The 16,247-nt window shown below is 45.9% G+C and overlaps 1 protein-coding gene across 1 annotated transcript in view; it reads right to left on the bottom strand.

The window, feature by feature from the left end:
- Window positions 1-662: 662 nt before the first annotated feature.
- fryl (furry homolog, like) overlaps window positions 663-16,247 on the bottom strand; it is a 41,110-nt gene continuing 25,525 nt past the window's right edge. Inside the window, exons 43-63 of the mRNA XM_068743817.1 lie at window positions 15,952-16,139; window positions 15,556-15,650; window positions 14,845-15,440; window positions 14,356-14,624; window positions 14,130-14,270; window positions 13,620-13,820; window positions 13,345-13,506; window positions 12,689-12,763; window positions 12,331-12,507; window positions 11,997-12,005; window positions 11,503-11,703; window positions 9,712-9,903; window positions 7,765-8,159; window positions 6,184-6,385; window positions 5,914-6,063; window positions 5,728-5,826; window positions 5,181-5,249; window positions 4,149-4,166; window positions 3,472-3,582; window positions 2,783-2,976; window positions 663-2,375 (exon numbers count right to left, since the gene is read on the bottom strand). Of these exons, the coding sequence (XP_068599918.1) occupies window positions 2,135-2,375; window positions 2,783-2,976; window positions 3,472-3,582; window positions 4,149-4,166; window positions 5,181-5,249; window positions 5,728-5,826; window positions 5,914-6,063; window positions 6,184-6,385; window positions 7,765-8,159; window positions 9,712-9,903; window positions 11,503-11,703; window positions 11,997-12,005; window positions 12,331-12,507; window positions 12,689-12,763; window positions 13,345-13,506; window positions 13,620-13,820; window positions 14,130-14,270; window positions 14,356-14,624; window positions 14,845-15,440; window positions 15,556-15,650; window positions 15,952-16,139 (3,785 nt within the window). The 3' untranslated portion in view covers window positions 663-2,134. The remainder of the gene's footprint in view (window positions 2,376-2,782; window positions 2,977-3,471; window positions 3,583-4,148; window positions 4,167-5,180; window positions 5,250-5,727; window positions 5,827-5,913; window positions 6,064-6,183; window positions 6,386-7,764; window positions 8,160-9,711; window positions 9,904-11,502; window positions 11,704-11,996; window positions 12,006-12,330; window positions 12,508-12,688; window positions 12,764-13,344; window positions 13,507-13,619; window positions 13,821-14,129; window positions 14,271-14,355; window positions 14,625-14,844; window positions 15,441-15,555; window positions 15,651-15,951; window positions 16,140-16,247) is intronic.

Below are 16,247 nucleotides of genomic sequence, written 5' to 3'. Positions count from 1 at the left end.
GGCAGCTTTGTAAACCCTTGGCCTTCCCTCAGTGGGCTTCAGAAGGTGGTCACCTGAAATGGCTTCCAATTCACAGATGAGCCTCATCAAGACTCACCTGTGGATTGTCTTTCCTTCGTCTTGGGGTTGGGAACATCGGTTCTGCACAGAAGTCAGGATGGTTACACAGTTGACAGCCATATCGACAAATGTTAGAATCCAGATTATGACGGGAACCAATCGGCTATGTAAAGAAAAACAATGGGCTGTCACCTGAACCCAATGGAGATGGTTTGGGATGTGAAACGCATGAAGGAGAAAAGGTCAACAAGTCTCAGAACCTCTGGGAATCCTTCCAGGCTGATGGAAAACCTTTTCAGATGAATTCATGGAACTCAAAAGGGTCTGTAGAGAGGCAGTCAAGGTAAAGGGTGGCTGAAGAATATGAAGAGTTCATTGTTTGGATAATTCTGTGCTATCAATTGGTGTCTTCAGTGAGAATCTAATGTAAATAGTCATGTTTGACTGGATTAATCATTTACAATAAAATTAAGATTGCTGCCGCTTCTGAATATCACTGCTTGGTAAACAAGCAGCTCATCCAGATTGTCTCGATACTTTAAGTTTGATGTCAAGTTCTTCATGTAGTGAAATGAAGCAGGCTCGTATCGTAGGATTAGGTTTTTATTTATCCAGAGAAGGCTGGCATGTGAGTGAACAAAAAAACAAGTAACGCATCGCTACATGAAAACATCTTCCAGGTAAATATTCATTAAATAACAGCATTCAAATGTACCAGACAAGGAAGGGAGAAGAAAAAACTCTGAGGAATGAATACAGTGAACGTTAGAATGTGCCATGACAAAATACCCAGAAAGCATTTGGGCAGCGGTTCACGTCTAGCGGTCACAGCAGCAGTAAGTAGAGCCGCAGTGCAAGTTCAGTGACCCCAACGTCTCCTTCTGAAAGCGACGTAGCCCAGGACGAGTGCCGCTTCGCCCTAGACGCACACCTCGGGGCCCCTTCCTCAGGTTCCAAGCATCACCGACGCCCAGGTGGCATGCTAACACAAAAGGGGAGGAATGCATAAGAGTTGGCTGGACCCGCACGGTCCAACAGCAGATGGAGGCTACGTTTCATCTCCCACGCCGTCCACATCGTGACGGCAGACAGGCTCGTCCCGAAACGAGCCCCGACCCGGTTTGCAAGACCATAAACCAACGTCTCAGGAAGCCTCTGGGAGGTTTGGAAGTTGTGATTGGATGACAGAGGTGGAACAAATTAAAGACTCAAATCTGGTTTCACTCATCACATTAGCTTTATACATACACCCTATTTGGATGAGCAGTGCATTACACAAAAGTACAAGGGAAAAATAATGGTTTTACACTATACAGTCTCTAAAATATATACAGAGTAAAATAAGTTACGTATCCATAATGAGCTGTAGCCAGTCTGCACTGCTGTGCAATTAAATGCATTAATGTGTGCGTGTATACCAGAATATCTAATATATATCACACAGTCCAGAGTCTCTAAAGGCAGCTACGTATTTGGTTAAAGATTGAGTTTTGTATTAAGACCTGTTGAAGGGGACTCTCCTCTCAAAGCAGATCAATAAACATTTCTCTTTTTACACTCCCTGGAGGCAAACGTCTCTCACAGGGTTTACAAGTACATGTTAAATAGCCTAACATTTACAACCTAGGATGTTAGCTCTAATAAAAAATACATTTCTCAAAAAAATATTCTTGCAGTGCTTTTTCTCTTTCAAGCATGCGTCTGAAAACCTTTTTGTTTTTTTAAACAAGACCTTTCCGTTTGCTTGCCGGCTTCTCTGGACTGTCCTGATTCGACACCGTCTCCCAGCCGGGGCAGATCCAACAAAGAAAACAAAACAAAACATCGTGTCCTCGCCGCCACTTCACTTATTGCAACGGAATTTTGCAAAGTTTGCTTAGTCAGGGAAGGAAATGTTAGCTTTAAGCATTCATACATGTAATAATATATGCAAAGAGTCAGTCATTCCCACGCATCCCTTAGCCCTTTGTAGGTGGAGTCTCATCGTCCTCCTCTGAAGTCCCCCCAGTCTGCCGTCTCTCTACAGCTGATGTGAGGTCTGTGTATTTTGTCCAGGCCTGCAGCGCCGGCTGCTTCACAGTCCAGTGCTGACCACGGTGGCGTGCTGCTGGCAGGCCTGCGCCTGGCTCAGGGCCTCCCGGATCTGCAGGTTGAGCTCCATGAGGCGGGTGCTAGCCTGAGACAGGTCCCTGCTGGGCCCCACCACCGCCAGGCAGCCCGTCTGACCCAGCGTCTGGTGACGGAAGTAAATGTGAAGAAGGGTCTGGACTGCGTTGTCGGTCTCGTTGCCAAATATGTCGTTGGGCCACAATGACCTGCAGAGAGAGGCGTGGGGGGGTGAAGACATACGGGGACCGTTTAGAACCAAGATGTGAGGTGGTAGAACATTTAATGACGGGGTGAACATTTGTGTTTCAAGTATTTCTGATCAACCGCATCAGAGTTTGGAGTATTGGAAGAAAAAGAAAAGAATAACACGTTGATAAAAATGCATAGTGACAAACATTTGAAGCTTGTATTTTGAATAATTGTATTTGAATTATATTGGAATAAAGGAATAAAAATGGAGTGACATTGCTACTAGCACATATTAACTGGTCCAAGGCAACTTTCTGAAGCGAGACGACGCTCCCTTTTAAAATTAGGATCTCTAGTTCATCGATGAACCGATGAGCCGTCATTTTGTGCGTCCGTGCCGCAGAACACACAGCGCGGCTCTCACCTGAAGACTTTGACCTGTGTGAGTGCAGAGCAGAAATCTCTGGCTCTCAGCGTCTCAATCAGCGACTGGATGGCCGTCTCCGTGCTGTTCTGGGCAGCGTCCGACATGCACACGTCCTCCTGACCATCAGTTCCCGTTTCTGCTTCCTTCAAGCAGTTCTCCAGGATCGTCAGCTCTTCAGACATGTTGGTCACCTTAGAAACAGAGACTCAAAATCATTATCATCACAGCACACGGATTAAAAACATAGCAGGGCGGTCAGCAGAATAAACCTGTACCAAGTACCAAGTGGAATAGCACAGCCCATCCCCCCCATCGAGTATGAAAAGGATTTGATTTCAGGACTTTCATCTAATTAAAGCTCCTGCTACAAGGCAGCTTTAATATTCTGTTGTTAAAAAACCCAGCGCCCCCCCCAATCTAATTTCCTGTTCACTCATGTACAGTATTATAATAATAATAATAAAGAGTGGAAAAAGAGATAGCGAGACAATAACCTGTGGACCAGCAGCATGATGCAATATAATATATAATGCAATTTGTTCTCGACTCGCCGACAGAGCGAGAATATAAAGCTGCCTGGTGCCTTTCTAAACAAACTCCAACTCAAATACATCGGACGTTTTCTGACACCTAAAAACAAACGCATTCATGCACAGCCATCTTATTTGCAGCCGTCGGCAGCTCACCTCTGCCTCCCTCTTGATGGTATCCACCGCGCTGACGAGCTTACAGTAGGCCTGGAAGAGCAGCAGCAGCTGGAAGTGCAGCTTATACAGCCGGCGACATAACTCCAGCTCCTGCAGAGACACAGACAGGTACAGCTCACATTCCAGCGCCGCCCTGCAGCCCGGCACGCACAATACTCTGATCATCCTGTGAGACTACGCTGGGTTAGAACGTGGGAATTAGTTTTGCGACCCTTTTTCGTCTCTAGTGACGTTACCTACGGGTCGCTGACCAGTATGGCGGCTAGACGACAGGAAAACGCAGAGGGAGAAAAAGGTTATCTAAACAGGCAAGGGGAGGAGCAATACATGCAAAATGAACTTTTATCCTGACAATAATACAGCCCCCCCCCCCCTCCAGGGCCATCATTTATTAGCAGACAGAATCGGTGTGCAGTGCAAAGCGGTTAAAGACACTGATCACCCAGGATGGATGCAGCAACAGAACAAACACACTCCAATAAAGGCTAGCAGTAAATTAAGAGTGGGAGGATGGGGGGGGCAGAGATACAAAGCAGGAGCAGGGTGGGGCAGGTGGAGGAACACAGTCCGAGGCTGTACGAATGCAGAGATGCACAGAGATGAGAAGCAGTGCTTTGTCCTGATTGTTGAGAGTCTAGAATATGAGAACCACTTACTGCTAGATTTTCCATTTGCTAAGCAAGAAGGTGAGCAGGTCACACACACACACACACACACACACAAAACAAGGAGAAAAGAGACCAAGAATTAGTGCGCTTCACAGCAGCGGAGACGCAGCGACCCGACAGTGACCCGACGGTGACCCGCCGTCGTGGGTCCACTTACTCACAGAAGCCTTTGTTGAGTCCAGCAGGACCAGAGAGGAAAGGTGTGGTGGAAGGTAGAGGAGGAGGAATGAGAAAGGAAAGAAAGACCTCCGGATGTTTCAGTTTGATCCTAAAACAGCCTTTACGCGTGGCAAACAGAGGAAGGCTGTGAACGGGTCGTCCTCGGAACTACGCAGGACGTTAAAGCTCAACGGTTCTGGGACGTGGAGCGCATGAAGAGAACGGGTCAAACTCTAGTTTGGCTGTTTTATCAGGTTAGGCCTTTTATTCAGAGAAAACAGTGTCATGGCGGAACGACTCATGCACAAGCTCTCAACAGCACTTCTTTCAGATGCTTTCTAATTATATGTGAACAGAAGAAGCTGCAAACAGGAACACCAACGCTGCCCCCGCAGCGGTGGAGCTACTGAACCCGAGATGAAGACCGTCGCTTTCCTCCATTTGTCAAATCAAAGAAAATATTTGAAATATTAATCTTAATTTAATCTCTTTTAACAAGATGATCCTTTTCACACTGTTTTACAGTTGTTTGGGACAGAGGAATCATTGCTTGACTCACTTAGGAGTGACAGATCCAAGACTGAAACACAGATGAGAAAGAACTGACTCAGCCTTACCTTAAATATAAACCTCAAGTCTGAATTGAGTTCTGTGTTTTTATATGGAATGAAATTCAGAGTTGTCGATTTCCATTGTGCTACAATATTAAGAAAAGGCCTACTCCACACGCACAATACAATAAAATACCACAAATAAATTCTCATTTCTTCCATTGTGATTTCTTTATTTTTAAAAGGCAAACATTTAGATGACTTATTTAACATTTAGTCCCAACAGTCGCACGGCTCTCAGGAGACCTACCTGTGCGTGAGTGTTCGGTCGCTGGCTGCTGTCTTTGTCCCCAAATGTTTCCCTGCAGTTCTCCAGCCACTGCAGGGCAGCAGACAAGACAGGAGGGGGAAAATAAAAACAAAAAGAGACTTATGAGAGGGAGAATCGGCAAAAGATAATAAGAGCTTATTTTCCTCTCTGAGTTTGTGCGAGTAGAATAAAGGTCAGCCAGAGGCGTGATTTAATAAGAGTGTTGTACTTAATGAATTAAAGAAGGCCTGTTCTAGAGAACGGGTCAGCACCTGGGCCTCCAGGGACCGGAGCCGTCTCATTCACTTAGCGCCTCTGCATCCCAGACTCTCTACAACCTCATCTCTCCTTCCCCTTCCCCCCCCGTGCCTCCCAGCGTCTTCTAACTGATTTAGGAACGCTGAGGGCTATTTTTATCCCCTCGGCAGGGGGAGTCGCTGGTGATGCAGACAGCGGTAGCTCGATCTACTTATCGCACACAAGATCAGCCATTGGTCCCCGTGTTCTCTTACACAAAATGACAGAGCAGCTTAAAGTGTCGACTTACAAGCTCGGCTGCTTCCCTCTTGGAGGTGTACGTGTCCAGGTGTTCCTGCAGCTCCAGCACACTAAACTTCAGCGTCTCCAAGAGTCCGCAAGAGACCAGCTACAGAAAGACAACACATCAATATCCGCACGCACAGCGAGACGCACTATCGATGCGCTCCGTTTACAAGACGAAAGGCAGCCTCACCGTCTCTGCGTCCAGCAGCACAGTGGGACACTGCGAGCGGGACGTCATGACCTCCAGGGAGCTCAGGAACTGATTCCCCATTCGTTGGAGTCCTTCTCCAAGAAAGCCAACAGATGCATGAGTAATGGAACCAAATTTATTCTGGATGCTCTGTGGTTAACAAGGAAGTGGAATAAAACAAAAACAAAAGCTCAATAGTTGACGTGATTGTAAAAACCCAGCAGACCAAGTGTAATCCCTCCATTATCCAAGAGAAGGGGCGCCATTCACCTGAAATAGTCGGGAGAACACGTGGAATGTGTATACAGCGGAAGAGCCATCCGTGTCAGACAACATCTGGTTGACATGGCAACGCCAGGCATCTTCCTCATCGTCACAGGCAACTGGCTGGAACGCTGCCAGGATGGCCGAGAGGAAGGGCGAAGGGGGCGGAGAAGCCTGAATCTCTGGGTCCGCGTCACCTTCATCTTGACTGAAACGCACACACGGGGGCCAATAAGCTACGACGGGACATGCTGGACACGCCCCCCAGGCTTTACTGAAGGACAAACGTAAACAGACACTGTAAATAAGCAACTTCACATCGCTGCACCCCCCCTTTGCTGCAGTATATTAAGAGCCTTAATCTGCTGCAGTATTCTTGCATAATAATAACGTATGAGTATTAGCATTTTAGCATCACGCACACATCTTCTCTTGCTCTCTCCCACACACGCAGATACTCACAGGCCTGCAGGACCAAACAGCCTGAAGAAGCAGACAGAATAGAAGTACCGAAAGCCTGCGCTACCTAGCGCTGGAGCCGACACGGTCTCTGTCCTCATCCTCACCCCAGCTAGCGCTTCCCCTCTCTCTCTCCCCCCACGTCTGCAGCTCGGTTGTGCTGGATCGGCTAACGGTACTAGCGCTCTGCACTCCCATCCCACACAGGACTGCAGAGCGCTCTGCGTGAGCTGGCCATCCACACACACACACACACACACACCCTCGCAGCAGTAGGACTAGACTGCTTAGATCTTGCTTTCACCCACTCACAGAGACTCTGCGTTGCCTTTTCAACCGGTGCAGTTTAAACCCTTAACTTTACAGCCGTCCTCCAGCCGGAATCGGCCCACCTTGACTATTAGCATGTGGACAGGAGCCAGCCTCTCTGTGCTGGTCCGACTGATGCCAAGGAAAGGATGACTCATCATGCCAAGTCACATACAGTCGTTTATATGCCTTGATAGGCAGCTATACTCAATGTTTGCTATCACAATGCAAGCGTCGGGAATGACCTTGTAAAAACTCGCCATTCTAAACACAAATGATATTTGCACACTGAAATAGCAGTCGACTCCTTGGTACGTAAAGACAGTGTAATAATGGAGTCGTATGAAGAGAATGATATACTCGGTCCTCTTTTGATACGCACAGCAATGACAGAATCTTCCAGAGCCACACGCCATTATTACAGCCTCGGTCTTAGCGTATACGAAACCTTGTGATACGTCACAAAATGGAAAGCGCTTCTGATGCGTTGCTCTCATTCAACATTCAGTGGATGAAAATGTTCATCTGAACAGATTATTTTAGGGTTGAACCCACAAAAATGCTGAACCGAGGAGACGCGATCGCTTCATAAGAAAATCCCCGACTGTTCTACCCAGCCAACGTTCCACGTCATCGATCCCTGGTATATTACAGTTTATAAAGTTGTTGTGCTTGAAACCCTACAGATGAAGACTAATGTTTGTGAGGCCATCGACTGAATACGGTTTTTTACATACAAGTCACATGAGAAAATCATGCGATGCATGTTTCTGTGTTCTCTGTAAACATTTGTGGCAGCGCAGGTTTTGATCCTCTTACCTGGAGGTGCCAGAGAAGTCTGCCTCCTCTTCCTCACAACGCTCATCCAGCTCCTTCAGGGCCTGTGTCACATCTTCCTCCCACACAGAGCCACAGGTGCTGTCTGGGTCTGCCTTGGTCTCAGGCGCTACAGACGGGGGCAGGACTGTCCGGGTTTCTTCTTCGCAGAGGGACCCCGGTGGCGTGTCTATGGCTAGGAGGGGAGGGGGGGCCGGATCCAGGTCTTCCTGAGGGTCCTGGATCTCCTGAGTCTCCTGGGAATCCTGAGCGTCCTGTGTGTCTGGAAGGTCACACAGCTCCTGTGGGTCAGAGGGCAGCGGGGGGGCGCTACAGAACCCCGTGTCCTCGCTGACGCTGCTGCTCAGGTCGTCCGCCGCCGTCACGCTTATTCCATCCTGTGACACAAGCCAGAGGGGCAGGGGGGGGGGGGGGGACGGACTTAGGTGCAGTGTGGCTGATTGATGACACCACACAGAAATTTAGATTGCCTGGTTGTCGTCAGGATTATATATCTCATGAGAAGTTTAAGAAAAAGAAAAGAATCGATGACTGGAAGCAGTTATCAATACATCATTGAAATGCTTTTATAAAACTCGACCTTATTACTAGTAAAAGAGCTGCGTCATGTTGAAATAACTGCCTGTTAAATACAACAGGACAGCAGATTAGAGGCAATGTACAGCATGAACAGAGTGACGGTCTGCATTCCATTACTAATAATAATGCCATAAATAATGATGTTGGTGACAAAACAATAATCAGCAGCGGAATACCGATATTTAAAGCTAACTATATTTATATTTAATTACATTAGCACAGAAACCAGCCAGTGCCGGACGTCTTTCACTGTAAAGCACATGTATGAATGAGATGTCAGAGAATGGGCTCTAATTAAGAGCACCCGTTACCTTTTTCAGCTCGTTTTTCTTATTTAAAAGTATAATGCCAAGTATGGCAGGCAGCCAGTCCATCACAGAGACAGCAGCGATATTACGGAAAGCTTTTAGACGCGAATGCCGCCGTCCTGCAGGGAATGACTAAGAGTATTGATGGTTTTATCTTGGGCTCATTACACTAAGAGCTGGGACTGTGATGGGGGAGATGCCCTTGGAATGATCCCGAGACCACCGTCTGGATCAGAGTTCTTTGTAACTTATAAGGGATTCCGAGGTTCAGCCATGAATATCAGACGAGACTATCAATCTGCCTCGTTCAGGCTAATCGAGTCATTTGAGGGCGAGTTCTGTCCAATCTCTCCGTCGCATGTAGAAATTCAGATCAGGACAATATAATTGCATCACCGTTGTTAGTACAAGTCATAAATGTCAGTAGCAGTAGAAAGTAAAGCTTTGACAACCCTGTGAGGGAGGGGGGGGGGGGGTTACATTAATCACAGCACCACTGGATTTCACTTCATTGCTGCTTTCAAGTTAAAACACCACTTGTTATGGTCATATATACTCACACATGCTTCTGCCGCTGGTGTCCATTTCACCAGTTTTTAATGGAGGTTTTAGGTCAGTTGCTTTGTTATTGGAGATGAGCAGTAACAGCTAACCTGAGGTGAGCGTTTGCTTTTAATCTCTGCCCAAATCAGACAAGGAAGCAGGCCCCAAACAACACCAGCAAGCCCTAGCTCAGAGCTAAAATCTACATATACTGTTAAAAAGAAAAGAGGAAAAGGCAAGCGCGAGGCTTCAGCACCCACACCACAGCAATAAGGCCAGAAGTGGTAGAGAGGAAGAGAAACGGGAGACGTCTACACCCAACAGGTTGCAGAATCAGCACTTTGACCCAATTCAAAAAACCCCTGAAAGCAGCTGACAGTGTCTCAATAAAAGACAAAGAATTAGAGCAAACAAAGATCGAGGTTGTACAAAAAAAGAAAAAGGCAAGCTAGAAAGCGCCCGAGCACCACAGTTTATTGCTGCTCCCAACCGATCGCACCTCAGGCAGCTGGCTGCTGGCGCTGTCTGAGTGGACCATCTCCAAAATGGGGCTATCCGGTCGAGGAAGAGAGGGAACAGAGGGGAGGATAGTCGGCTCCTCAGTGAGAGCGCTGCTGGATGATTCTTGAGACTGCTGCAAGGAGTCCACGTGGTTGGATGCTGTATCGTCCGTAGCAGTGTCACTGTTGAGCTGGAGAGGAAACGCGTGGAGACTGGTTAGGGTTCCGCATCGAGACAGGGCATGAAGGCAATCCAGGCTGCGTTATAGTTAATACGGATCAATACAAACCTTTATAAAGGGTCTAATCATTATCCAGTTTACACGTTAGTACTCTAACATGATATAAACCCAATCTATCAGGTAAATATATTGGAACTGAAATCAAAACTTGTGGTGACAGACGTAAGATAATTGATCAAGTCTTCAGCAATGCATTCATGATATATTTTTTAAGTGCTCATCAATGCATACTGTAAGGTTCGTTTACACCTTCTTTGCTTTGTCAGAGCACATTTTCCTCTGACGCATTTCCCTGTTGTCCCACATCTGTATTTCTCATCTACCCGTGGTGTCCAAACAGCAAGTCCCTCCAGGTTCTTAGGACATGCAGAACTTTCCTCATAAAATGCTCGTCATCTTGAAGAGTTACTACAATACACAGAGCACTTTTATATCTGCAGATTTAAAAGGGTTTGACAGTATATTGTTGGCGAATCTTACTTTGAAAATTACACGACATGTTTTTGTATAGCAAAGTACGTTTAGTCATTTTAGTTCATTCATCAGACTTGGCACTTCAAAATTAATTTAGAACATTGTCATGACAACACCAATAAGATGAATTAGATTCTGCAGTGAACTATTTAAAATCATTGCACAAGCACACATAAATGCATGCATGTATATTATCTTAGTGTGCAATACTGGATGACTACAGCTTTGGGTCAAACATCTGGAGGCAGAAGCTCATTCTCTCACCGTGCACTAAGGAGATCAAGAGCAGAGGAGAGGGGAAAGAAAGCATCCCCATTAGAGGTAAAGCATTTTCCCACACAGCATTATTATTATTAGCGCCTTTGCAAAACAAATAGACTTGGAGAGAAGCAGCCTCACATTTATAAATGCTGAGAAACATTCTTAATGGTAGAACTTTCTATTCAGTCATAAAATCTACTTATTTTAAATGGAGTAACTCAGAACAGAACCAATTCATTAGAATTTTACCCTCCTGTTATCCTTGAACGCATTCATTGTTCATCATTCAGTTAACTTTTTTACTTTTTATTTCATGAATGTTCCCAATTTGATGGTACAATTGATTAAAATTATAATTTGATGCTGTTTTAACTGTGTAAAACTTTTCTGTGTGATATGTTCTGCAGTATCTCCGTTCATTCAGTTACTTTGTCTCCAACGTAGTGAAGATCAAACGGTTCAAAGGGCTCCGTGATTCTCCTGCTACATCGTTTCCTCTCATTGTTCCTTTAATAACGTGTTTATAATATTTAAGGATAACAGGAGGGTTAACTATACCGAGAGTACTTACCAGGAAAAATAACATTTACAAAAATGATTTGAGATTAAAGCACTAATCTAGAAAACAGAGGACAGGGGATTGATCTGAGGTTGAAGGGGGAATCTACCACCAGCAAAGAAGCAAGCATCTAACCCCTGTCCATCATGGCAGCGAGTCCAGCTCGGCAGCATACAAACACACACACACACACACACCATGCCAGCGGGCTGTGTGAGGAGCATGGTGGCGTCATGGATCAGAGTGAGACTTACAAGTCCAGAGTGGGTGAGAATCTGGCTAGCGCTCAGTACCTCCTCCTCAGATGATTCATCTGTGTCCTCGTGGTTGGTGAGATTGAGGCTCGGCGTGCTGCCTGCGTACTGACACTCCTGCAAAGACGGCATGTCCCCTTTGTCCATGCTCTCCAGCGAGCGCCGACGCACACCCCAGTTGAAGTTGTCCATACTCTCCCCCTGCAGGACGACCAAGACAACAACAGTGAGAGATACAATACTGAATACGGGATGAGGTGGATTTAACAAAAACATGGAAACAAAACACAAGAAAAACAGACATGTCCACAATAATACCTGAAAGCATGAGTGAGATGACACTGCATCTTCAAAATCTAAAAAGGCTCACAAATACGGACGGAAGCCACGATTTGAAACTCAAGAGCACAGCCGTCTTTCATTGGTGACAACACGCATAGACACCGAGGCACTGAAGGGAAATCTCTAGAAAACTCTGTAGCCCATAGACTTACCTGCAACTCCTTGAGGCAAAAGAAGAGAAGGGATACAGATGTTAGTAGATTGGAGACAGTTAAACACAAATGTATTTATGATGGCAGTAAAAACAAATAAGATGAAACACTGACAAGACAATCAATGCTGTTAATCTGGTGTAGCACAACTTTACACAGGATGGTACACAAGTAGCGACTGAAAAATGCAACAGATTGAAAAAGTGAGAACTTCGAAGCTGTAGATGCATCAGGATCCCCTGTGCTCCAAACGTTTGCTTGAACCTGAAAGGCGATTATGCAAACAGTTGCTCTGGCTACACTACAAACTAAATGTGTGTGTTTAATGTCTCACCTCGGCGTCCTCCAACTCCACGTCTAAGAAGTCAAAATCTTTAAAGACTCCAAACTGCTGCTCACTGCCTGCATCTTCTCCTTGCACGTCCTCTTCCCTGACCACTTCTTCCACTGTGGGTATGAGACTGGTTTGCTGGTCTCCAGAGTCCAGATCCTCATTAGACGAGAATACCACCTGCACAGAAAGGAGAGGCTCTTGGTTCTCGGAGAGTAAAACACAATTGTTGTAAGTCCATAAGAAAACCATTCGACAAAGTTTAACTCAAAAAAAAGGACAAAACAGAAACATCGGTACTGTTAACAGTCTTTCTTACAGAGACCTCTTCTGAGGCTTTACAACAGGGGAGGAGTCTTACTGATGGGTTCTTTGGAATGCCAGACTCTGGTCCACAAAGAGACAGGACATTCATCAGCCTCTCTCTGGTTCTCCTCTGTAACAAGAACACGATTACGGTTTAATACTTCCACAAGATGACACTGCTTTCCATTCTGTAATGAGTCACATGAGAATAAAATATAAACGTGATCAAACACATTCCCAATTGCCGTGGACTATGTGTACTCCATTATATTCTTTCATTGGTACAAAATGAATGTGCTTATGAATGGGTGGGTTTCAAACAAAGGTCAACATATTCTGAGACACGAAAACTACGCATTTGGTATACTGTCACAATTCTTGTGAGATTGAGACTGTTGAGGTGCTTTAAATGTAACCTGGTAACCTTGTGTACTTCAGAGATGAATCAGAAGCTGCAATTGGTTGTAAACTATTTCAACAACATCATCTTGTTGTGCCTTCTGCTACAATGGCCAACATTTTATCGTTAAGAACCAATTCCAAATACTGACATAAAGTTGGGAGCAATTAAAAATGAGAAATCTTTCAAAAATATAAAATAAAAAAATTGGTTACAATTTGAGGCATAGTTGATCAAATGCTGGCAACTTCCAGCTGGTTCAGAGTGTTAGATAATAATGTTGGATGTCATGTCTCAACATGAACAGGTACCTGAGAGAGTTGAGGCCTCTTCCAGCTTACTGGCACCAGACCGTTGGAGTTGGAGCCAGACGAGGTGGACGAGGTACTCCGAGTTACAGCGATCACCTGTGGTTTCCCATTCCGGCCTGCCGCGGTACGCTGGTCACCGTATTTATGCCCTATGATTGGGGTCTACAGAATACAACTATGCCAATTAGCAATACAATATAAATAGAGTACGGGCTGAGAAATTAAGAACAATGACAAATTCTACACTGAAGAAAAGCTGGAGTGAGGGCACTGACCTCCGATATGTCAAAGTGGAAATCCAACGTTTTTCCAGGCAGTTCCTTTGAGGAGTTGTTGAATATGCGCGTAAAGGCAATTTCCGGAGAGCTGCATGATTCCGAGCTATAAGACCGATGGACATCATCTGGAACAACAAGGCTGGCCGAGCGAGACACTACCAACTTCAAAATGTTCTGGGCCTCCTTCCAGTGTGGGCTCTGTCATAAAACACAGGAATAGAATCCTTTCATTGTGAAATACCCGACTATGTGGGTGTTTCTGCAGACGGCATGAATATGAACAGACATATTTCAGACATCAGCGGTACTATAGCTGCTGTAGACACAATTTCTGAGGCCACAGCTGTTGTTTTTTTTACTGCTCTACAATATATGCCGTCACGTTAATGTGTAGAACCTTAAAACGCTTCCAAACAAAATACATCTCACAGTTCACACCACTGCACATGCTTACTATAAGCAGCGTCCACAGCATTGGCTCAATATTTGACCTGTGATGAGGCTGACCTGAACATATTTGCCAATGATCTTCATGATCTCCAGGTTGAACTGTTTGACCGGGGCAGCTGATAGGTCAATATGACTCAGCAAGCTGTAGATGATGTGCAACAAGGACTGCTGCATGCTGGGAAGGCCCTTCTCCAGCAACTGGGAGAGAAAGAGATGGATACATTCCAGGTTTAATATCATCGCATGTGAAAATAGCAGCAGGTTTTAGCTTTAACTCGCATACCTCAGCCAAATAAGTCACCAGATTCAAGGTTATCTCAGCAAAGGCATCATGGAGATAGCGACAGACCACGTTGATCCAGTTCGTGCAATCGCGAGAGTAGTTGTGCGTGCTGTACAGGCTCATCATGTGGGCCAGGTTGGAGAGTGTGGCCGACTTCTCGTCTGCACACAACTTAGCAATCTTATCAGCCGTCTCCTTACAGAAAGGAGTGGGGCTGTCAAAATGCTGGATGAGATGTGGTAGGAGGCACAGGATATTCAGAGGAAAACCTGCAGACAGTTCCCAGGAAGACCGTCGAGTTTCAACAGAAGTAGCAATGACTTGAGTTTAATAGCAGTTAAATGCAATAAAAGACGACAAAAGGCATTTGAACTGTTCCGTTTCAGATTTAAGAATTAGACCAATCATGAAATTTGAGTTAAAATGTTTCAAATTCTAGAAAAAAGATCAAATCAAAGATGGAGAGACATTCTCGGTTTTATCATTTACCCGCCATCTGTGAAGGGTCTATCAGTGTGTGTCTGGAAACACTGATGAGCTTGCTAAGCAGGTGGATGGTGAGCTCCTGAGTCGAAGCAGAGGTGAAGCCCTTCAGGAAGAGCTGCAGCAGGCCCGGGAAGCTGTACCACTTCAGCTTGGCTTGGACCTTCTCCAGACGTTCTCTGCTGTCAGCTCGATCCAGAGGCAGCTGGCCCAGCAGCTTGTTCAGTAGCCGGAGAGCAAGCAGATACTCAAACTCATAGTCCGACTCGAGCAGCGACGCAGCGATCCAGAAGACAGTTGCCATCAGATTTGATGGGTCCACGGGGGGCATGGCGTCCCCTCCTGGACAGCCTCCCCCACCTAGGGATGATAAGCTCCGTGTGCGTGCTAGGTTTCCATGGCTACCACCGAGTCTGTCAGCTACGTCGAGGGTGTTGCTCCGACGTCTGTCAGCTTTTCGTTCGCTCATCAGGCTAGCACGAAGAGAGTTGCTGCGGTTGTGGAAGTAATTAAACAAACCGCCACTGCTCAGGTTCAGCTGCCCGGTGCTTTTCCTATTGGCAGCAAACTTGTGCCCCAGGAGGTGATCCCGTGCAGGGGTTCTGCAAATAAGACGCGCAAATCAGTCTGAAAGTGTAGTACGCATCAGACATAGTATATGTCCAAAATAAGGTCAAGCATATTGAAATGAAGAGGCTATCAGTGGGAGGGACTTACTGTGCTAAGGCAGTGAGCAGGTCATAATTCTTGACTGTGTCTGCCAGAGTGTCAATGCCTGACTCCAGCGTCAGGAGGAGTTCAATGACAAAGCCCTGCAGAGACAAAAAACAGGGTCAGCCGGGAAACGTTTCACAACCACGCTATTGCACAACATCTGAATCCAATCGGCAAAGCGGTTGTACATTCAGTAAAATCATTTGTAGGGAGTGTGTGTTGTTTATCTGTTTCTCCAGGACCATTTCCACATTCACATCAGCTGGCAGTAACCACCAAAAGCAATATCCATTAATGTCAGAAGTAAGAATAACTGTAACATTCAGCATTTCAAGAGCCACCAGTCGAGTTCAATCCGATTACTACAGGAGGTTCACGCAGATGTCCAGTTATTCTGACCTGAGCCTCTTCTCCTGGGTCTCCTACAGTCTCTACCAGCCGAGAGAGAATGTCAGACAGTAAGGCTGGAGTCAGAGGTCGCTTGAGCGCCCTGAATATCTGGAATGAACGACCAGCATAATGGCGAGAAGAGCAAGACAGAGCCGTTTGTAGGGCCACTTCACTCAAGAGCGAATCCAGCTGTAAACCTGAGGGGGGGGGAGGGTACACACAATCATTAAATCATGTCAAAATCAGACCCGTATTTCATGATGAAATCATGAAACATGGGGGAACTAGCAGTTTCAAACTATACA

This window comes from Brachionichthys hirsutus, chromosome 9 (genome assembly GCF_040956055.1).
Source record: "Brachionichthys hirsutus isolate HB-005 chromosome 9, CSIRO-AGI_Bhir_v1, whole genome shotgun sequence".
NCBI classification, from domain to species: Eukaryota; Metazoa; Chordata; class Actinopteri; order Lophiiformes; family Brachionichthyidae; genus Brachionichthys; species Brachionichthys hirsutus.
The sequence above is the reverse complement of the archived record's forward strand: the minus strand, read 5'-3'. Positions and strand labels throughout refer to the sequence as shown.